Genomic DNA, 22580 nt, shown 5'->3' on the forward strand with positions numbered 1-22580 from the left:
CTGAAAAAGACCCAAAATCAATGTGTTTCTTTTCAAAAGACGGGAGGGTCAATACCGTAGTTGTTTTTGTTCCCATCCAGTTATGTAACCGTGGGGACTTGTTTCTTTGCTTTCAGGGTTTGTACAAAAACACTTTAAAGCTAAACAATAGGCGGGAGTCTCAGGAGCAACCCTGGGGCTGTGTCTTGGAGGTTGTGCTCCTAGGTTTGGGAACCTCCAGCGAGTCCCATCTCAAGTGCTGACTCGTGTGTGTGTGTGTGTGTGTTTAGTTAGCTGGCACGCAACACTTCCCCAGGGTTGTGTTTCCTTTTTCCTGAGATTTGGCGAAGGGTAAAGGGTCGGAGTCACATGGATACAAAGCATTTGATTAATGTCCAAGTCACCGCTGTGGCTGCCGGAGCAGCCTCTCCTCCAGCTCGGGCCGCGTGAGGCCACAGCAGCGCCGCAGGACACGCAGGGCTGGGACCAGCGCCCCCTCTCCCGGGAGTTTCCTCAACAGAGACCCAAACTCCCGCGCCGCCGGAGGTCCGGCCCGCACGCCCGCGCCCCCAGCCCCAACCCCAGCGCCTCCCAGGAGGGTGAAGTCGCCCATCCCTCCTCGGACTTTGCGCAGGCGGCAACTTTCCTTTCTGGCCGCCGGCGGCCGGCAGCAGCGGGCGCGCCGGGCAGCGCGCAGCACAGCCCGCCAGCCCCGCGTCCCGCCGCCCACCATGAGTGAGGAGAGCCGCGGGGACGGCCGCGCCGAGAGCGCCAAGGACCTGGAGAAACAGCTTCGCCTGCGCGTGTGCGTGCTCAGCGAGCTGCAGAAGACCGAGCGCGACTATGTGGGCACGCTGGAGTTCCTGGTGTCGGTGAGTGTGGCCCCGGTGCCTCAGGGTCCCGGCGCGGGGAGGCCGCGGGCAGCGCGCGCGGCATTGTCTGCGCGGGGGCCCCGGGACCCAGTCCGTGCGCGGACGCTGCCGGCAACCCCCACCTCTCCTTGCGCGGGTTTGCTAAAGCTTGGAGACGCGCTCAGTCGCCAGGGTCTTGGAGAGCTCCCGGCCTTAAAAGTTAGCTCGAAAGGGGGAGAGCTTCTGTCTGGGGAATCCCGGCTGCCCATCTTCCTTTAAGGTACCCTTTCCCCGGTCTGCTCAGTTGCGCTGTTTTACTCCTCCCTCCATTCTCCCTCCCCGGTGGTTTTGCTTCGGTTTGGTGATGAAGGGTCTGGTCTGGGTCTGCCACATTTCAGGTACAGGTAGTTAAAAACAAAACAATACAAAAATGCCCTCGCGTCTGCAGACTCTTGAACTGGTGATTCAGATAGCATGGCAATGAAGAGCCTTTAGTTATAATAATCTTGGAAACATGGGATTCTGGGGAGTGGGGTGGAGAACAGAAGGAGCAACCGGTCGTGATCTCTAGCAGCTGTTGAATATTAAAGCCACATGTGGCGCGCACCCCGTCCTGGTCCTACAGTGTCCATCGCCCTGGTTTAAATTTGTCCTCTGCTCAGTTCCTGGTCCTGTGCTCCTACTGAGCCCATGAGAGTGGTGTCATAAAAGTCGTTCTTGACAACCTGAGGATGTCGTGGAAGAGGGCGTGCACTTTCTGGCTAAGTTTCGGCTTGACTTACTTGAAGTCTGCTTTGGAAATGCTTCAGTCATTTCAGGGCAGGAAGGGCAGTAGTGAATGAAAGTTAACTTCAGAGACATGGCGCACAAGTTGGATTTTTTTTTTTTTTTTTTTTCCGATTTGCTTCTGATAAGGTAAAGAACCCGAGGGTTGGCTCCTGTCTGCCCAGGTGCCTGAGAGAGCATCAGTCAAGATGCAGGAGTCTTAGCCTTCGGGATCTCACTCAGACCCTCTAAGCTTCTTCTCCTTCCACCACCCATGTCAGAGTTCCTGGTCAGAAAGGAAGCGTTTCAGATGTCACACTTCCTGCTCGGTTTTCTGAAGCCAGTAAACTTTCTGCATAGAATCATGAGAGAGGAAATTCATTCTTGTATGGTAAGAAGGAAAGAAAAATGTCTCAAGTGATGTAACGTGTGCAGGTTGGCTTGAATCAGTATACTTGATCCCCCAATAGGCACATTCTTTGGAATTGTTACAGATATTTGATAGCATCCTTGTGATTGGTGAGAGAATTATGGAACACTTCCATGCAGGAATGACTGCCCCCAGAAAGTATGTTTTTAAGGAGATTTGACCTTTAATAGCTTCACTTTTGGTGTTTATGAAACTGTTAGTGACAAAGCCCTTTGACTTTTGAAGAAGCTGCATCATTTCTTTAAGAGTTACTCCTTTGTGAAGTACTGCGTAAAATGCTGATTTGCATAAATAGCTAATCGACACTGAATACCAATTTCATCATCTTTATTTTAAAAATATCAGTTATTATCTTAACACCTGAATGTTGCAACCGAAAAGTTAGTACTACTATATAGCATTCGATAAGAAAGTATGGGAGGCATAAAATACATTGTGTGTTTGTTTTCACAAGTATTGCGCAATTTTATAGTTTCACTCTTCCTATTTTTTTCAGAAGTTATGATCTCTTCATCTTTCCTTTTCTTTGCCAGTTATTTGTGCTTGCATATATGGACACACACAAATGTACTACTTGGTCTGAATATCATCCTAAACAAAGTGGGTTCCAGCTTCTCTTTGGTCTTTAAATCATTCAAAGCCCCAAAGACATATTCATAATTCTTCATTTAATTTTCTCTTCTGTGTGTTAGAGCAACATTAAATGGGCAGATGCTTTTACTTGGTCACCTACCAGGACCTTGCTTCTTCCTGATGGCTTCCTGCTGGGCCTTCAGGGCTCAGGTCACCTCATGCTGCCCAGGCACTCCTTGCTTTGTTCCTGTTCTGCTTGGTGTTTACTTCTTCCACTGTACCCAAGGTAGCTGACACATTCATTTGTTTACATCTGTCTCATCCTACGAGACTGTGAACTCCATGAGAACAAGAACATACCTCTCTGGTCTGCCCAGAATTTTGTGTCACATTTGTGACACTGTAGCTGCTTAATAGATGCTTATTGAATGAATAAATGAATCGATCATTTCCTCCATCATCTTTCCCCCTACATTAAGATTCTTAAATCATCCTTAAAATTCTAATGTCCTTTTCCTTCTATTTGCTCTTAACTTCCTGTAGCTTCACTGTGGTAAAGTGAGTTGAATTGCCACTTAGGGCGCTTGAGTCCCATACCAGAGTCATGGTTTGAGCCCTGGCTACTCTGCTTCCAATCCAGCTTCCTGTTAATGCATTCTTTTTTTTTTTTCTTTTTTTTTTTTTCTTTTTATTTTTTTGACAGGCAGAGTGGACAGTGAGAGAGAGAGACAGAGAGAAAGCTCTTCCTTTGCCGTTGGTTCACCCTCCAATGGCCGCCGCGGCAGGCGCGCTGCGGCCGGCGCACCGCGCTGATCCGATGGCAGGAGCCAGGAGCCAGGTGCTTTTCCTGGTCTCCCATGGGGTGCAGGGCCCAAGCACCTGGGCCATCCTCCACTGCACTCCCTGGCCACAGCAGAGGGTTGGCCTGGAAGAGGGGCAACCGGGACAGAATCCGGCGCCCCGACCGGGACTAGAACCCGGTGTGCCGGCGCCGCTAGGCAGAGGATTAGTCTAGTGAGCCGCGGCGCCGGCCCTGTTAATGCATTCTTGAAGACAGCAGACAATGGCTTAAGTGCTTGGGCCCTGCTACCCATAGGAGGGGGCCTGGATTCAGTTTCTGGATCCTGGCTTCAGCCTGTCCCAGATGTGGCTGTTGTGGGCACTTGGGGAGTAAACCAGCAGATGGAGGGTTTCTCTTTCTTCCTCTTGCTCTTGTTCTGCCTTTCAAATAAATGAAAAATGAATTATGTTTTTCTTTATAAAAGCAACAAAAGAATTCAAATTAAACATATAGCCCCCGCCTTTAAAACAGAAACATGACTTAAATCAGACATTGAGGTAATCTAGACTTGGCAGTACACTGTTATTTCATCTCATGTATTCTGAGTTTTTCCTTTTAGATTATGGCATGGATAGATTATGTTATCTAGATTAATTATTTTTAGGTCACAGATAACATGGTAGAGAATGACATAATTTGCTTGAAGTTATGGTCTGTCTTTTCTTGGGAAACTAAATTTTGGGCTTCACATATTCTCAAACATTCTTTCTAAAGAAATGATTGTATGGACCTAATAGATGCTCATATTTAATGTCCGAAGTCTGGACAATAGCAGGTTTCAACCTGTTTCCTGTTTGCAGTACGGTGACGTGGCATGCCAGGATCACAGGCCCTTTGAGGGGACAGAGAAAGGGCAGACCTGGGCCCTTGGTGGGTGTGCATCCTGTGCAGTTGCACAGGGTGTTGAGCATGGGACCCCATGCTTGGTTTCATGGTCTGCTACTCCTGTCTTGAAATTCCTACCAGTTTTATCTTTCAACTTTTATTTTGCAAGTGAAGTCTGATGGGACAGTGGTGCTTGCGTGGAACAGATACATGACAGAAAACAGCTTTAGATTTCAGCACCTTTCCTAGCCACACACTCCCCCTTTGCTGCTTTTTGAACAAGGGACTTCACACTTTCATTTGCACCACATCCTAAAAATTGTGTAGGTCACTTTCAGTGACCACTAGTGGTATTCATGCAACATGACTAAATAATTTATGTTCTGAATTGGGATACTTATGACAGTGAAAAGCGTCACTCATGATTGCACTGGGATACACACGTAAACCAGGATTGTTCCTGGCAAGTCAGAATATGTGATTATTTCACATTGCAGGCACATTAAAACAAAAGACATTGAACAATGTGTCTTGTCATGAACTCAAGATTTTGAAATTTGTTGTCTGGGCTGTGACCTCAGCTACCCTTGAATTTGAGTTCTGTCTGTGTAACTTCGGACATACACCTCAGTTTCTCAAGCCCCTTTTTCTTCATCTAAACTGGTAAATGGTAACATTTTTCAAGGTTGCCGTGAGGCCGAGATGACACAGGCATTGCCCTTGCCTCCATGTCTGCTCACAGGAGGGCTGTCTAAGTAGATTATTTCATCTGATGCTGCACTTGTCAAGAGCCACTTGTGGTGGTAATCTTAGATATAATTTCCATGTCTATATTATCCTACATGCTGTTCTACGCCTTTGAGTCTGTTCTTTGCTTCTGCTTTCCGTATTTCCCTCTGTCAGTATAGTCCTTCTCATGGAGTTCTTGTAAATGCTCAGTGGACTTTAAAGCAGAACACTTCATATAGTCTATGAGAAGTCTTCAGAGAGTTCATGTAAATGCATATTATTAAAAACACAAAAAAATGTACAGGTTTCAAAATAAATATATCTTTTAGGTACATTTTTCTCAAACTTTTTGAAGTATACTTGTATATAACAAGAAACATAGTTAGCATGAAGCCTTGCAGTTGACACTAAGCAGTTGCATATTCACTATATGATTTGGCCTGGTGTATGAGTATCTTTTAACTTTTTCAAATGGTGACCCATGGACCTCCAGGGGCCCTTGCAAGGCCCTGGAGAGGGGCTGAGTTTTATGGGTAAAGGCTTTCCACCCTGGCTTCTCCCCCCAACCCCCACCTTCCTGTGACTTATGCTTTTGCAAAAGCAGCAAAAAACTCACTTATCTAGATGGTAAATTCCAGAGAACAGGGATTGTGCATTTACTTCCTATGTAGGCTTTTCTTAGCCTAAACACAGTGCTTTGTAAATACCAGGTGCTCTGAAAAACAAACAAACAGGGAAACAAAGCAGAGTTTGAATGAATCTGGAAACAACTTTGTTCAGTCATGACCTGACTCTTTGAGAAGATGAATTTATTCAACACATTTGCTTAAGGCTTGGGTTACAGACAGAATTGTTTTCCCCTACCCTAATATTCATATGGTACACCTCAGAATGGAGGTATCTTTGTAAAGAGGGATTTTAAAGGGGAGGGAGTGATTAAGTTAAAATGAGGTCATTAGGGTGAAGCCTAATCCAACCTGACTGGTGTCCTCAAAAGGAGAGGAGATGTGAACCCAGAGAGAGATTCCTCCCTGCAGAGGGAGGACCACGGAGGGCACAGGGAGAAAGTGGCCATGTGTGTAAGACAAGGAGAGTAGCCTCTAGAGAAATCAAAACTATTGATACCTTGATATTGGACTTTTATTTATTTGTTTTTAAGATTTATTTTATTTATTTGAAAGGCAGAGTTAGAGAGACAGGAAGACAGTGAGAGAGAGAGAGAGAGAGAGAGAGAGATCTGCTGTCCTCTGGTTCACTCCCCAAATGGCTGCAACTTCCAGGGCTGGGCCACGCCAAAGCCAGGAGCCGGCAGCTGCTTCTGGGTCTCCCATGTTCGGCCATCTTCTGCTGCTTTCCCAGGTGCGTTAGCAGGGAGCTGGATTAGAAGTGGAGCAGCCAAGATTCGAACCAGTGCACAAGTGGGATGCCGGGGTTGCATGTGGCAGCCTGAACGGTTATGCTAAAACATTGGTCCTGATCTTGGACTTTTAGCCTTCAGAACTGTAAGGAAATAAATTTCTGTTGAAGCTTTCAATCTGTGGTGCTTTGTTATGGCTGCCTGGGCCAATGAATGCAACTTCTGTTAGATACTGAAGCTGCAAAGAGAAGGAGGACATGGCTATAGCCACAATAAGCTCATAATTTAGAGGCGGGAGGAGCCGAGGGCAGAGATGATCACAACTCCGCATAGGAGGGACAACCACAGAGCCATGAGCAAAGCGGCAAAGGGAGTTCCTGTGTCTGGAAGTCAAGAGGAGTTCCAGGAAGGGGTGGTGATGGAGCCGGGCCAGACTGGGTGGAGAGGAACCCTCCCCAAAGAGTGGCTTGTGCAGTGCGACCTTGGTGTGGAGAGCTTGGCGTGCGGCAGTTGCTGAGGCCTTCTTCAAGACTGGCAGTAAATTCTGCGAGCCTTTTGAGTTTTGGTAGGAGAAGAGCTGCAGTCAGTCCAGTCTGAGAGGTGTTCCAGTTTTGAGAATTCTGACTTTATAAGCTATGGGAAATCAGTTGTGTGAGAACAAGTCTGAGGCCTCCGAGGTTGAGGGTCCACGAGAAGAAGTTGCTAGGCCAAGATTTCCTGAATCTCTGTCCATGGGGTTCATTTTGGGGTTTCTTCTCTTTCCTGCCTGTTCCCACTGCTTCATGGGGCCTCATTTCACCCCAAGAGGCCTCAGCTCATCCACACAAGAGCACAGAGGAGCTTTCTCCTTGCTCCTCCTAATCTGGGGTGAGTTATAACCTTCAGAAAGTCACTACTGTTTATGAGTGGAGAGTACAGGCCAGTAATCATAGAAACTACACGGACCATAAACAGTCTCACTTATGCAATACAGATTTTTGCTCTTTCCAAAGTGATTCCGCTGTCAGAGTCTGCACACACTGCCCTGCTTTCCTGCTTATTCTGGGATGGCTCCCATTTGATCTTCCTGGCTGGGCAGAGTTGCCTGGGTTCTTTATTTCCTAGTCATTAGCCTGAATGTGTGTACATGAAGGATAGTATTAGGAAGCTACCATCCAAATATCTAGACTCCCTCCTGTAGTAAACATACCAAGAACCAAATAGGGTTCTTTCTTAATTCTGATTTTTGGAGTATTTATCATATTTATCATATGGCTACAGCCCATCCCCTGTATAGAGTTTGTGTGGTTAAGCTTGTGATTTCATCTGCATAATTGGATTTTCTTCTAACACAGTGATCTTAATATAAGAATAGTATTTATTGACATTAGATTTATTTCTTGGTATGAGAATTCCATCAACAGGGTTGAAGAACAAAGATGGGAATTTGGTTACCCATTAAGAGTTTCTGCCATCTGGGCAAGAAATGTGGTACGTCTGATCTGAGAAGTAACAAAGAAAACCAACCAAGCAACCAGCCAACCAACCAACCCCCAAATCCAAAACCAAATTGTAAAAACCCTCATACCCAGCAATAGTTAAACAGGTTTGGAGTAGAACCTTTAGTTGTGTTCTCCCTGAAGTGGAAGTTTAAATGAAGGATCTAAGGGGATGGTAGGCTCCTGGTTCTGAAAATTAGATGAGTAGTGCCGTTAGCCAAGAAGTGGAATGCCCGGGGTTGAACAGCATGGGGAAGAAGAAAATGAATTCGGTTTTGGACATGTTGAGTTAAGACACAAATTCTGCTATGATTTTTGAAATTAGGTATGTGAAATTTAAGATGGACTTTGGGGCAAAAGTGAGGGATCTAGAAAATAACTAGTCCTGTGTGTTGGGGCCATCAGGTGGATGGGATGACATAGAAGGAGCAATTAGAAGAAGAAAACATACACACTAAAGCTGGGATATTGGAAGGCCAGTGCTAAGTTACCGTGCACAGCTGAGTTTGAGCCGTCAAGGTTGAATCAAAGGAGTAGGAGAACGTGATAGTTTGAAAGCCAAGAAAGCATCTAGTTTGCAGAAGAAATGTCTCTTTCAAGGCTATAAACTGTGGAGAAATAGGAAATGTGAAAACTGAAGGTCATTTTATTTGGCAATTAGAATGTCCTTGGGGTTTTAGTCTCAGTAATGTGTGTGAATAGAAGCCAGACTGTAGGAATGAGTTGAGGCAGCAGTGGAGTTGAGGAGGTGGAGACCTATGGGGAAACTATTCGAGGAATTTAGTTGCAAATACAAGGAGAGAAATGGTGAACCATGGAAGGGGATGATTTAGTCCAGGAGTATTTAAGGATGATGGGTGTAGCCAAGAGAAAGATACATAAAAAGGAAGCTAACGCATCTACAGCAGAGCATAGCAGAAGGCAAATAGCATTTTTAAGGAGATTATGGTCAGTGTCTCCAGGGCAAGCCAACCTGCTGTAGGACCTAGTCATAGCAAAATGTCATTGCAGACATTACGACTAGGCAAGACTAGGCAAGGTGACACTTGTATGGGTTTAAAATTGTGCTGCTTCTCCAGTGCACAGCTTGTACAACTGTCTGGGACAGCCGGTATGCTTTCTTGTGAATGCTTACTACTCACCAGGAGCTCTGCCTCCACACTGTGACAGGGACAGTGGTGGTGGTGGTGGGGACATTGCATGACAGAGCATGCATGGGTTAGGGATTCCAAGGACACAGATTAAATTCCTGGCACTGAAATTTACAAATGGTGTCACTTTGGGCAGATGACACAGCCTCTGTATGCCTCAGTTTCCTGTTCGGGAAACATTTGATACTATCTCAGAGGGCTGACCTGACATTCATATTAGCTGTTGTAAAGTCCTGATTCCTTGTCACTGCTTCCTCCTCTTCTCCCTCCCAACACTCCACATTTAGCACTGTCCCCTTGGTCTCTTCAACCTCAGGACTGAGCACTTGCTAAGGCCTGCTTAATGGACACATAGCCTGCTCCTGACCCCTTGCTCCGCCAAGCTGGGAGGCATAAGGGAGGTTTTCATAGATGGAGAAAGGTCCTGAGGCCTTTGGGAATGCAGGGGAGGGCAGGCCTGGGAGCCAGGAGGAGGCAAGGGATGCATATGTGAGGCCAGGGGCCAATTAGGGCAGAGGAAAGTTTGCATTTCCACTGGATGGTCTTTATTTTCTGTGAAGCCAAACTCCTCTTTCTTTATTTATTTTTTTTGTCTGATGTCCTGTTCTGGTTTTGTTTTCTTGTTTGTTCTTGCTGAAAGTTGAGTTGGCTTGAGAGGAATAATAAAGATTTGGAATATGCATTCTCAGGAATAGGAAAGGGAACTAAACTTGGACATTTAAGGCTGGATATATCATTATCTTTGTACAATTAATTATTCTTTCAAATGTGACTTTCTTAAATACAACATGTACATTTAGAAGTCAAAATAGAGAGGTAAGCACCCCTGTTTATTATATCTCTTATAGCTATATTCGTGTCTTGGACATAATGGCAATAGTATTTTAAACCATGGTACATATTTATAGAACTACCCTTTTACATTTAAGAAGCATGGATTTATCTGATAACATTGTGTTATGATTTGCCTTAACAGTGTTCTGTTAAGTGTTCTTTTACTATGTACCTGGTATTACATTTTAATACTAAATAAAACTGAATGTATTTTGAGTACTGTTTGCTTGACTTAAAAATAGGAGGGTAATTAAGAAATATTGGAAATGGAATTAGAGATGTTTCTTTTGTTTAAAAAAGTCTGAAATCCATACATAGTTGTAGTACTTTTGTTTGCATTAATTCTTTAAAAATCTTACTTATGAATATTTAATTTAATGCAAGTATTATAATGTATTAAATAATTTAATAAATTTATTAAAGTTACTAAAATTAAAATTTGTTAAGGTTGTATTTATGACATTAAAATCAAGATCTTCTTTAATTTACAACATATTTACTACTTCAAGCCATACAAATTCCAAGAAAGACATCCCTTAGGAGATGTTTCACTGCCTGAGTGTTGGTTGGGTCAGTTCTTCTTTGGTTTATAATCTTTGGAGTATAATCATTTTAATCTTATCAGATCTAAGAAAAAGCTGTTCTTCTAAATTTTTCTCATCTTCATGAACCATTGCATTTGGTCCAAGACTTCAATTCTGATTTAAAGAACATTGATAAATTAAATTGGGAGTATGATTTCCAGATAATTCTAGGTTGTACAGATTATTTCAGACTTTAATTTGTTGATAAATTTGTTGTAGTCTAACATCATATAGCTAAGTATAGTGTATAAAAAAAGAATCTATTTTGCTGGAGAATGTCTAAGCCAAGGACACAGTGTTTTCTCATTAATGCAGAATACATATTTTCCATTAAAAGACAAGCCCTTCATTTGAAGAGGTTAACTTGTGTAATACTTAAGAAATGACTCCTGGTTAAATTTAGAATACTGATATTAAAAAAAATCTTGAGTTTGTATCAAGAATACAGCAATACAAAATGTGGGTGGGCATACATTTTTATTCTTTTTAAAACTTTAATTCTCAGAGAGAGTCAAAAAGAATTGGTATCTACTTGAATTTGCTTTGCCACTTTGGCCATTTTAATTATCTTTTTAAGTTGGCTTCTCGCCAGTACTAGATACTTTGTAGATGTAACACATTTTTAGAGTTGCGCAATGAAAGTTGATATATTCCTTTAATGTCTTGTAATGCCTCAACTAGGCCTTGGTTTTATACTCCTTTTTCTTTGTGAGATTGTTGCCCCAAAGAAAGAAATCTGAAGATTCCAGAAATGACAATTGCCATTCCAAAGCTTTGTGTCTTTCAGTAGCACTAGAGGAAGATCAGTGGAAAGACATTTTTAAACTCTATTCATTCACCTAAATGTTGGTCCCATACCCACATATTCCAAGATTTAATAATTGTTATTTTCTCAGAGATAAAATTATGGGGCTGGAGGAGACTTTCATTTTTCATTCTGTATATTCATATCATATTTGCCTTTGGATAACTTTAATATATTTTTATAGAGATAGATTTGCATTTATATATTTTCTATTTTTACACAATTTATTTGGAATACTCTAGATATAACTTTATTTCAATTTTATTGTACTTCTTAATGGAACCTCTGGCAGACACTTCTAATCGCCTCCAATACTCTACATTCTTTTCTTCTATAATGGAAAGAGTTTTAGCTCCATGTACGATTGTCCGGGTTAAGACTGCATTTCCTAGCTTCCCTTGCAGGGAAATATGAGCGTATGTGCAGGTTCTGGGTGGTGGGATGTAAGTAGACATGGTATGGGTAACTTCCAAAGTGTGCCCTTATAATGGAAGCGTATGCATGCTCTTTTTCCATTTCTACCTTTTCCCTGGCTGATATAGGGATGTGATGGCAGATGTGGGAGCAGCCGTTTTTTTGTCTAGGAAATAAGAGTTACATGTTGAGGATGACAGATCCACAAAGTACAGGGAGACCATTTCTTATTTAACAGCCAGGGGAGGATGATTAGGCCAGCGGTGAAGATGCTGCCTGGGACACCCACATCCCATAACAGAGTAACTGGGTTCAAGTTCTGACTCCAGTTGTGATTCCAACTTCCTGCTGATGTGCACACTGGTGATGACTTAAGCAGCTGAGTCTCTACCATGTGATGGGAGACCTGGATTATAGTCCAGGCTCCTGGCTTCAACCTGACCCATCCCCAGCTGATACGAATCACAGGCATTCGGGAGTGAACTGCAGATGAGAGATGTGTCTGTCTCTGCCTTTGGAATAAATAAAATAAATTTTAAAAATGAATAAAATAGTTTAGACTATCTGATAAAAAATGGGCCTGTAAGATTAATCAACATTTTTTTATCTCTGTGCTAAAATCATCACATTCTGATACTAAGGTATTATTGACTTATGCAAATCATTAATAAATTGGCAGCTTTAATATATTTCTGTCCTTGTTTTGTGAAACTGAATACTCTAAATATTATTAGTTTTTCTTTATTCAGCCTTCTGTAGCTCATCTGAGATTTTTCTGGATTAAACTAAAACTAGACTTTTTGTTTTTTGACCATAGTTATGCTTTAGGGGATTTTTTTTGTTTTTTTTTTTTAAACCTGTACTTATGTATTATTTTTCTGAAGACCAGAACTTTTTGTGTTTATTATGTATTTTTGTAAGGATATTTGTTCAGCTGCTTTATCACAGAGCAAATAACAGTAGCTTAAACAATGCAGAGGGATTGTTTGTGACTAGGGAAGTTAAACGTAATTAACACAGTCTTTTTATGTCCTTTCTTGGAGCTTTGATTATTTAATTTTTTGACATTAAGCAGCTCAGATGAATCAGGTCAGTCAGAGACCCTTGTTCCTTCTACTTGATTACTGCAGGATGCCCTTGTGCTGATTAATTGTGAGTCTGTGGGGTTGAGAGCCAGGCATCAGGATCTTATGTAGGTTTCTGCAGGTGGCTCCAGTGTGTAGAAAAGGTGGGAGGCCAATATTCAACTGAGTCGTTGTTGTCCATGTGGTTAGAGCTAGCTTACCAGTAACCCTTTCACATTCTAGCCTAGTGGAGAGACTGTGTGTGTGTGTGTGTGTGGACACACGAGGAAGAAAAAGTGGAGGGTAAGCGTTTCCTTTAAGGATGGACCCAGAAATTACAAACATTTTACTCTTGTCTGTATGGCCTGGTCTGGGTAACATGGACAAACCAACTCTAATTGAGCCCGAGATAAATCTGCTAGCTAATTGGACAGCTGTATGCCCAGGTCACACTTGGGGAGTCCAGCAATAAACAAAGAAGCGGAGAATAAATATTGAAGACAAAGAATAGGCTCTTCCACATTTTGAAACTCCCAGTGATGCATTAGTCTCATGTACTCAGAAAATTGTCTAAATTAATTCTTGGATTACGGTAGTATAAGAACCTGTTGTATAAGGGAACTTGAAAAAGTTGGTGGGAAATGAAATTAAAAAATATTTACTTTAGTGGAATGTAGTGTGAAATCCATGCATTTTTTTTTCCATAATACACATTTCCATGAACTGTTTGAAGATTCTTTGTTTTCATGGATTTAATTTTTTGCACCAAAATATAATTTCCTTTTACTTCTGTTTTTACCATGAAATTATGAAGCCCCTTGCATTTAAAACATAATTTAGATTATTTACATTTAAAACGAATATATTCTTACATAGAAACTCATTGAAGATTTATCTCTTCAGATACCATTGTAATAGCTCTTTTTCTTTCATTGATTATATAAAAAAATTAAAGGGATTTGGAGATTTTGTGTAACTTCTTTATATTTGAGAGGCTCCAGGAAAAGGTGTCCCAGAGTCATATGGAAATCATCATGTATTGTGTATTTATTATACGTAAGGCACTGTATATCCATGTCTAACTCACAACTGCCTTCAAGGCTGAGGTCTCTGTTAGTCTTTCCTGAAGACTCTGGTCAGTTCCTGAGTGGGAGAGTTGGGTTCTGAGTAGATCATTTTGTGCAGCTATTCCAGGATGTTCTCTATTGATTTACTGGCCAGTACATTTCTGAATTGTGGGAATAGTGTGATTAATCAAGACGAGGAAAACCAAGGCAGATGTTGGAACGGGAACGCAGAATTTGTTGACTCCGGAAGCACACAGAAGCTAGAAGTCAGGAAGCAACAGTAGTTCATTTCAGGCAAACCATCAAGAGCAAAAGAGCAACAGAAGCTCATGGTCAGTCCAACACAGGGTCAGAGCCAGGCAGGCTCTCAGGAGCCAAAGATTACCCAGAAGTCCTGCATTTCCCTCATAGAAAGAAGGAAACACAAAGAACCTTTTAAAAATAGATAATCTTAGATCTCCTGTTGGCATATTTGTTAACTATATATCACCACTAATACCAGTTTTAGTTTAATTCCTCTTGGATCACTTTTGAAATCTGTGTTTACTTAGTGTTTCATAACACATGTGGACTCTTTGTTGTATGTTGTGTCTATCCTATAAATGATTAAGTCGTTAGATACCTGAGACACAGACTAATTATTTGTGTGTGCCTGAATATGTGCACTGTTCTGCATTTAATTGAAATTTTATTGATTGCTTTGGTAGAAATCATTAAATTAATTTAAACATAAATCAAGTGAATCATTTGTTGAAATGTTCATTATTCTTGAGAATGTGCTGTTTGCCAGACCTACTTTTTTTTTTTTTCTTAATTTTTTGACAGGCAGAGTGGACAGTGAGAGAGAGAGACAGAGAGAAAGGTCTTCCTTTGCCGTTGGTTCACCCTCCAATGGCCGCCGCGGCCTGTGCGCTGCGGCCGGCGCACCATGCTGATCCGATGGCAGGAGCCAGGAGCCAGGAGCCAGGTGCTCTTCCTGGTCTCCCATGGGGTGCAGGGCCCAAGCACCTGGGCCATCCTCCACTGCACTCCCTGGCCACAGCAGAGAGCTGGCCTGGAAGAGGGGCAACCGGGACAGAATCCGGCGCCCCGACCAGGACCAGAACCCGGTGTGCCGGCGCCGCTAGGCGGAGGATTAGCCTAGTGAGCTGCAGCGCCGGCCTGCCAGACCTACTTTTTTTGGTAGACATGGGAGAGTAGTGGCATTCTGGTAAGTTATGGATCGAAATTTGATAAATTGGCCATTTTTTGTAGATAGGGATGTTTCTGTTAGTTTTTAGCAAGGACAGTTAACCTAACTGTATGATGTTGGGAAACGAAAAAGACTCATAGTATGGATAGGTAGGAGAGAAGCTTTCTCTCTCTTTTTTTTTTTTTTTTTTTTTTTTTTTGACAGGCAGAGTGGACAGTGAGAGAGAGAGACAGAGAGAAAGGTCTTCCTTTGCCGTTGGTTCACCCTCCAATGGCCGCCGCGGCTGGCACGCTGCGGCCGGCACACCGCGCTGATCCGAAGGCAGGAGCCAGGTGCTTCTCTTGGTCTCCCATGGGGTGCAGGGTCCAAGGACTTGGGCCATCCTCCACTGTACTCCCGGGCCACAGCAGAGAGCTGGCCTGGAAGAGGGGCAACCGGGACAGAATCCGGCGCCCCGACCAGGACTAGAACTCGGTGTGCTGGTGCCGCTAGGCGGAGCATTAGCCTGTTGAGCCGCGGCGCCACCTCTCTTTTATATTTTTCAGTGAGCTAGTAATTATCACATATAAATTGGATTTTCTTTGAGTGGTGAAAGTTCTTGAGGTTAGCAAGTAGTTAGTCCATGGGATTTGAGAAAACATTTGAGAAAACATTTTTATTTTACACATAATTATATACATAATTATACACATAATTATAAGGAATATAAATAATATAATATAATATAAGACTGTCCGAAAAGTTGGAGATCTTAATCAATACTTGAATGAATCTTTAGTTTTAGACATGCACATTTCTATAGTTGAGGATTGGAAGCAGATTCAACTCTAATTGCATTGTGAAAACAGACCTCATGAGGTTCATGGACAACTTAAATTGTCATTTTTTAAAAAGATTTATTTTATTTGAAAGCAGAGTTGCAGAGAGAGGGAGAGGAAGAGAAAGAGATCATCCATCCAGTAGGTCACTCCCCAAATGGTGGTAATGGTCAGGGCTGGCCGGATTGAAGCCTGGAGCCTGGAGCCAGGAGTTTCATCTGCATATCCCATATGGGTTGCTGGGGCTGAAGTACTTTGTCCTCTTCCACTGCCTTCCCAGGTGCATCAGTAGGGAGGTGGATGGTTAGCAGAACAGCTAGGACGGACCTGGCACCCATATGGGATGCTTGCATCATAGGTGGTGGCTTCCGCCACTGTGCCACAACACCAGACTTTTTAATTCCATTTTCCATGAACTTTTTGAAGTCTTTTCACTTAAGCAAACCTTAGTGAGAGATCTAGATAGTCCAGCAAGATATCTGAATAAATTTTATAAAAAGTCTCCTAACCAGATTTAAAAAATATTTTTAAAATTTTGCTATATTATACCATATACATGTAAAGGCATATAAATTTATAAACACATGTATGTGTATAACTTCCTTCGAAATTAGTTCTTTTTCAGCCTGCCAGAATTTAAAGTTCCAGTGCCTCTATGATGTTCTGCACTTTTCTTTAGTATTCAATGTGTTCTAGGTGAACTTTACAGTAATTTAAAATATATAGGATTTAAAAATATGTAAAAAATACTTTTGTACATGATATCAGAGTTGTTTTTCTAATTCATCTCCCAAACTGCTTCAATTTGTGATAAATCTTATTTTCAACATTGAATAGTTTATGTGCAGGCCAATTTATTTGTTTCTAAAAGTTTATTTGAGAGACACAGAGAGGCAGACTGACAGAGAGAGGGAGAGAGACAGAGAGACAGAGAGAGACAGCCAGTCCCATCCACTGACTCACTCTTCAAATGTCCACAATGGCTGGAGCTGATCCACACCAGCAATGAAAGCCTGGAACTCAGTCTGATTCTCCCACGTGGGTGGCAGGGACCCAGTTGCTTGGGCCATCATTGCTGCCTTCTAGGGTCTGCTTAATCAAGAAGCTGGAGTCACAAGTAGAGCTGGAACTCAGGCCCTGGTGCTCTGGTATGGGACCTGGGCATCTCAACTGCTAAGCCAAATACCTGCCTTTGTCATGTCAATGTAAAGGGAGGGGCGGTTAAAAGTGGTAGAATTGTTATCTGAATTCCTGAGATGCACTTGAACTGTGAAAGTGTAAACTCTGAGGACTGGGACCTTCTCATTTACTGTTAGTGTCCCTGGCATCTAATGTGGTGTACCTGGTACAAAGTGAATCAATAAATATGGATGAAAAAAAGAGTCCAGATAGTATATTTTGATTCTTAATGATCCAGGGTTTACTTATTGAGCACTTGGTGTGTGCCAGTCACTTGTTCAGAGCATGAAGAATTTCCTGCTTTCATGGAGCTGCTTCTGTAACCAGCATATATCAGACACATGAATAAATCCAAAACTTATTAGCTACTCTGCATGCTCAGGAGAGTAAATTAACTTGAGAAAAAGAATAGAGGAGAGAGAGAGAGAGAGAGAGAGAGGGAGAGAGAATTGATATTTTATGTACGGTAAGAGGCAGGCATTCACTCTTCTGTCATATTTCTTTCTGTAAATCTCTAAAATATTTGCAAATATCTTTTTCTTACTGCATACTTTAACAAGCAGTATCCACAAGGAAAGTGCTAATCAAATCTCTTGTTGCGCTTTATGGTATAATTATAATTCGGGGTGGTATTTAACCCAGATATACCTGGCTAATGAAGTTAGCAGAATAGATTGGGAAAACATGTGGCGATGCTGAGATTTAAGGCTTTATCTAGTTCATTCCCTTGCTGTCATTTTTCAGTACGTGTAATACAACTGGCTTGTCTTTTTTGATGGTGTAATTAAAAATGCACCGTTCTGTGTTGATACCACGGAGGGACCTATTTTGTAGAGTGAAGGTTCTGTGTCCCAGCAGCCACACCAGTGAGAGCTGCAGCCACTCTTGGGAGCCATCCTGTGGAGAACCCACCTCGTGGTGTGACAGATCCCCACGTGTGGTGGGCGTGACTGAAAGCTCCTGCTGGAAGTGGAGTGTACTGTGGCAGTGAGGGCACTGAACCCTTGACCCATTCAGGTGCTGCGGGGCAGCTGGGGATTTGAGGGTGCAGTGGGCTGGAAGGGCAGCTGGGTGCCAGTTGCCTTAGATGATCCCAGGCTTGAGTTACCTTGAAAGGAGACAGAGCTTTCCCTAAGGGAACAGAGGGAGAAAGAGCACCTTGCAAGTCCTACTCCTTTTTTCTGCCATTGTCTCTCTGATGGCCCAGTAAGAGTGACTCCCTTGAGATATGTGGACAGCTGGAGGAGCCCCTTTGTGGCTTCTAAAGTGTCACTTGGAGCCACTGCCAGACAGAGGGGAGGAGAAAGGTCACTTGAGGACTGTGGAAAGTCTTCCCATTCTCCTCAGCGCCCTGGGGCGTCGCTTCTTGCCTAACAGTTAATAGGGACTGGTGCTGACATCTTTTTCAGGTCTAGTTTTATAAAAGATATTTTTAAAGCGGCTGTTTGCAGAGCCTCATTCTTCAGTTTGCAGAATTTGTGGCACAAAGGAAGGGCAATAGATTCATTGCTATCGTCACTGCCGACTTCAGAATAGCAATCGGTGAATAATGATACTTACATTAGGCTTTCAAAAAAGTGTAACTGAAGGGAAGGGGTTTAACTGTCTGCATTTTTTTGATAAGGTTGTGTGCTTTCCTCTTCCGTTTCTGTTTAAGGAGACCTTTCTGTGGCTAATACATCAAAAAAGTTAAAGGAAGGGCAAACACAATTACCACAGAAAGTTGAAATCTTTTCCATTCACTTCTCCTTTGTGCTATTTTGAACTTGTCTGCCTGATTGTTTCAAAGCAAGGAAAAACTTGGCTTGCTTATCTATCCTGTATCAGTGGAACAGGTTTTGACCGTGGTACAAATCTGGCAAAATAGGGACACAGTCAGCCTCAAGGCCCACAACTGTTGTACCAAACTAACCACAAGAATGCTGATGGAGTGTATGTGGACGAGCTTTCAAGGCAAGGCTTGCTCACTGAAGTGATGCAAGATGCAGTGCCTAGGAGGGGAATCAGATAAGCACGCACAACACCCATTAACCTTGACCCCCAAATTATAGACCCATCAGCAGCTCTTCCTTGGAGGCTTTGAGCTTTTCTACTTCCCTCTGCTTGGGATTTTAGCTGCAGTCCCCTCATTAGACAGGGTGTGGCTGGGATCACCCTTGTCAAAGTCTGATGAGGAGGCACTGAGTGCCCATGGCACTCATTTATCAAGAACACAGTGGAATTGGTCAGGATGCTCACTGGGAAGCTGAGCTGGGTTTATGAGTTTGGGTAAGATGGTATCTGGATGTGAGAGGACCAGGGTCAAGAGTTAACACAGCTGAGGTCTGTGGTCTCTGATTTCCAGAGCCAGAGAAGCAGTGTCAGGAGCATCTCTGCCTCCTTTTGGACTTAAGGGGCAGGGATTTGACTTAGTGGATAAGCTGACTGTTAAGATGTTTGTATCAGATATCAGGGTGCCTGGGTTTGATTCCTGTCAATGTTGACTCTGGAAGGCAGTCATGATGGGTCGAGTAGTTCCTGCTAACCATGTGGGATACCTGGGCTGTGTTTTTGGCTCCTGGCTTTGGCTGCTGCTGGCATTGAGAGTGAACTGATCAGTGGATGAAAGTGTGCTTTCTCTCTCTCTCTGCCTTTCAAAGTAAAAAAAAAAAAAGTTTTACATTTAGGAGTTGTTCCTGTTGTTCAAGACCCCCCCCCCACCCCCCCCATGCATTCTGGTTCATCATGTACACTTTCTCTTACAAGACCCTCAAGCTCTGATTTTCCTGAACAGACTGGGTGCTTGGAGTATGGATTTAGGCTGTGATAACTCTTGATGTATGGGTGGTCCTGTAATAGTAAGGGTCAGAACTAGTAATTGTCACCCAAGCAGAGATAGAGTTTAACTGCTTTTAATATTTATTTTGTTTCCTTGGATGATTAATCTTTTGAGCCAGTCAGTTTGTAGTTACTCTTCCTAGTCTATTTTCTGCCTAAAGCATTTTTATTAATGTTTTATGATTATTGTATAATTTAGAAGAATACTTACCAGCTTCTTGGGCCTTTCTTAATAAATTCACCCTGGTATCATTTACAGAAAGAGCTATTAAGAAGAGCTTGATAACTTTTGTAATAGCTTGTTTTGTAGGTTGCTGTTTATTTTGGTCAACAGGTACATTTTTAATTAATTAATTAATTTATTTTTTTGACAGGCAGAATCAGACAGTGAGAGAGAGACAGAGAGAAAGGTCTTCCTTTTTCCGTTGGTTCACCCCCTAAGTGGCCACTATGGCCGGCGCGCTGCGCAGATCCAAAGCCAGGAGCCAGGTGCTTCCTCCTGGTCTCCCATGCAGGTGCAGGGCCCAAGCACTTGGGCCATCCTCCACTGCCTTCCCAGGCCACAGCAGAGAGCTGGACTGGAAGAGAAGCAACTGGGACAGAATCCAGTGTGCTGACTGGGACTAGAACCCGGGGTGCCGGCGCCGCAGGCGGAGGATTAGCCTAATGAGCCCTGGCACCGGCCCAGCAGGTACATTTTAATAGTGCTGTGTTTCCATCAGAAGAGTCTTCAGTCATTTCATATATATTCATGGGTACACACAGGCGATATGGGGAGCTCCCAGTAGAAGCAACAGAATTAGAGAATATTTGGCCAATCACCTGAGTCTTACTCGTCTTCATGTCCTATAATTAAAAATTTCTAAAATTTCTAATTTTAAAAGCGCCTTAAATATTTCTTCTTGATAGTTTATACTCTTGCTACGATTTATTTAGAGACTTTGGAAGTATGGAAAAACCATAAGAGAGAAATAGTTGTTCCCATTTAGGGAAAGCAAAGTGCACAATGGCTTTCAATGGCTTTGCTTATTAACCTGAGGGTGCGTATTTGAGTAACAGTTGTTGCCAGTGAGGTTAAGATCTATTTCCTGGGTCCATAGCCTCTAGATTTCGTGTAAAACCATCAAAATCCAAATACAGTGTAGTCATCAAACTTCTACCCCACACAAAAAAACAAAAATGAATACAAAACTCCAAACCCCAAAGCCTCAAATTAGTTATTCCTATTCATGTGAAAAAATACTATAATGATCATCAGCCTTTCAGCAGCATGGGATTAATTATCCCAGAACAATAACAATACCCCTAATCTATTTTCATGGTTCTGTGGCTCTGATGGAACCAATTTACAAATAAAGCCTGATATTTTACTTTGCAGTTCTCAGGCCCACCAACCTCCTACAAAGATCAGACTGGGCTACCAGTTGGGAAAATATACCAAAAATGTTTGGGGTTTTCATAGTAGTAGCTACCAACTCATGTTCTCTTGATCAAGAGGTAGTCCTGTTTTGACTTCAGAGTAAGTAATGTGAAATAAATCAATTGGGAGAACATTATGAACCTACACAGTGGTCTCTGTGTCACACTTGAGCCTACACAGAATGCATATGAGGAACTTCAAGGGTCAGGACAGAAGGTGGAGATGCAGAGTTCATGTCCTCCACCTGCTGATCTAGCAGACCCGTGCTATCTGAAGCTGTTGTATGATTACTTTTCTTAAATTACCTAATGCAGACAGAATCTCTGATTTTTTTATCACTCTCGTACCAGAGTGAAGGTCTTTGTTTTTTGAGTAAGTTATACTTTTGATGGGATTGTTGAAAAAGTTTTGCTTTTGTAGACAGATTGAAGTAGTTTAACTGAATAGTTGGTATAGACTCACAGTGGTGGGGAATGTTTGGCCCATGGGCTGTATAAAGACTGTGAAATCATTTGGTTTGACCCTGCTGAGGCAACCACAGGTGGGAGTCAAAATTCAATAAGTCTATATAGTAGGCTAATATTTAAGTTGATAATTTTGTATGGCCCACAAATGAGTTTTTAAGTACCCAAATGGTTGTTGGCAGAAGGAAGGTTCATCGCTCCTGGTAAAGGAACAGTGGAGGGGCATAGAGTAGTAGAAGAGTGGTTAAGGTAGCGTGCGGCCAGGTGTGGATGGTCATTGAATGCCAAGAGTAGTAGTTTATAACTAGCATAGTAGGCAGTGGAGCGCCTAAAGGAGATTTTTGAGCAGGGAGTCCAGAAATGAACCTTGATTCAGGAAGAGTCATTTGGTAGGCAGGTGTTTAGCAGTAGAGTGTAGGAATGGCTCTGCTGGGCACAGGTGAGGCTGGAGCGAGACCCAGTAAGGCCAGCAAATGCTGGAAAGACTAACAGTGGGGAATGTAATGATGCCTGGGCCTCACTCCAGACCAACTTAATTAGAATCGCACAGTGGTGGAACAGTCAGTGGGAAGTCAAGGATCAGTGTTTTTAAAAGCTCCCAAGTGATTCCATGGTTTAGAAAGCCAGGAGAATTAATAACATTGCATGTACAATTGAATTAGTGAATGAGATAAATGATGTCCTTCTAACATGCCCCTAGAAAGTTGATGAGTATGATTTAGATTGTGTGCTTGCTTTCTTGAAAAGTTAGGCCTGAGATGACAGAGAGGAAAATAAAACAAGTCAAGAATTGGAGTGCAATTATGAAGTAGTTTAAAAACCACCACTAGAGAGAAAAATATCATTGAATTAGCCAAAATGATCAGACATGGAGTAGAATGATCAGAGCTGTGGGCCAGCAAAAAGCTCTTTCTACAGTTGAATATGCTCAGGCATATTTTGA

General features: G+C 42.6%; 1 protein-coding gene across 2 annotated transcripts in view; it reads left to right on the plus strand.

Moving 5' to 3' along the window:
- Positions 1 to 378: 378 nt before the first annotated feature.
- PREX2 (phosphatidylinositol-3,4,5-trisphosphate dependent Rac exchange factor 2) overlaps positions 379 to 22580 on the plus strand; it is a 326634-nt gene continuing 304432 nt past the window's right edge. Inside the window, exon 1 of one of the 2 annotated variants that reach the window (XM_017341384.3) lies at positions 379 to 851. In XM_017341384.3, the coding sequence (XP_017196873.2) occupies positions 711 to 851 (141 nt within the window). In that variant the 5' untranslated portion in view covers positions 379 to 710. The remainder of the gene's footprint in view (positions 852 to 22580) is intronic. The other variant, XM_002710460.5, reaches the window with a different exon arrangement.

This window comes from Oryctolagus cuniculus, chromosome 6 (assembly GCF_964237555.1).
Source record: "Oryctolagus cuniculus chromosome 6, mOryCun1.1, whole genome shotgun sequence".
In the NCBI taxonomy this organism is placed as follows: domain Eukaryota; kingdom Metazoa; phylum Chordata; class Mammalia; order Lagomorpha; family Leporidae; genus Oryctolagus; species Oryctolagus cuniculus.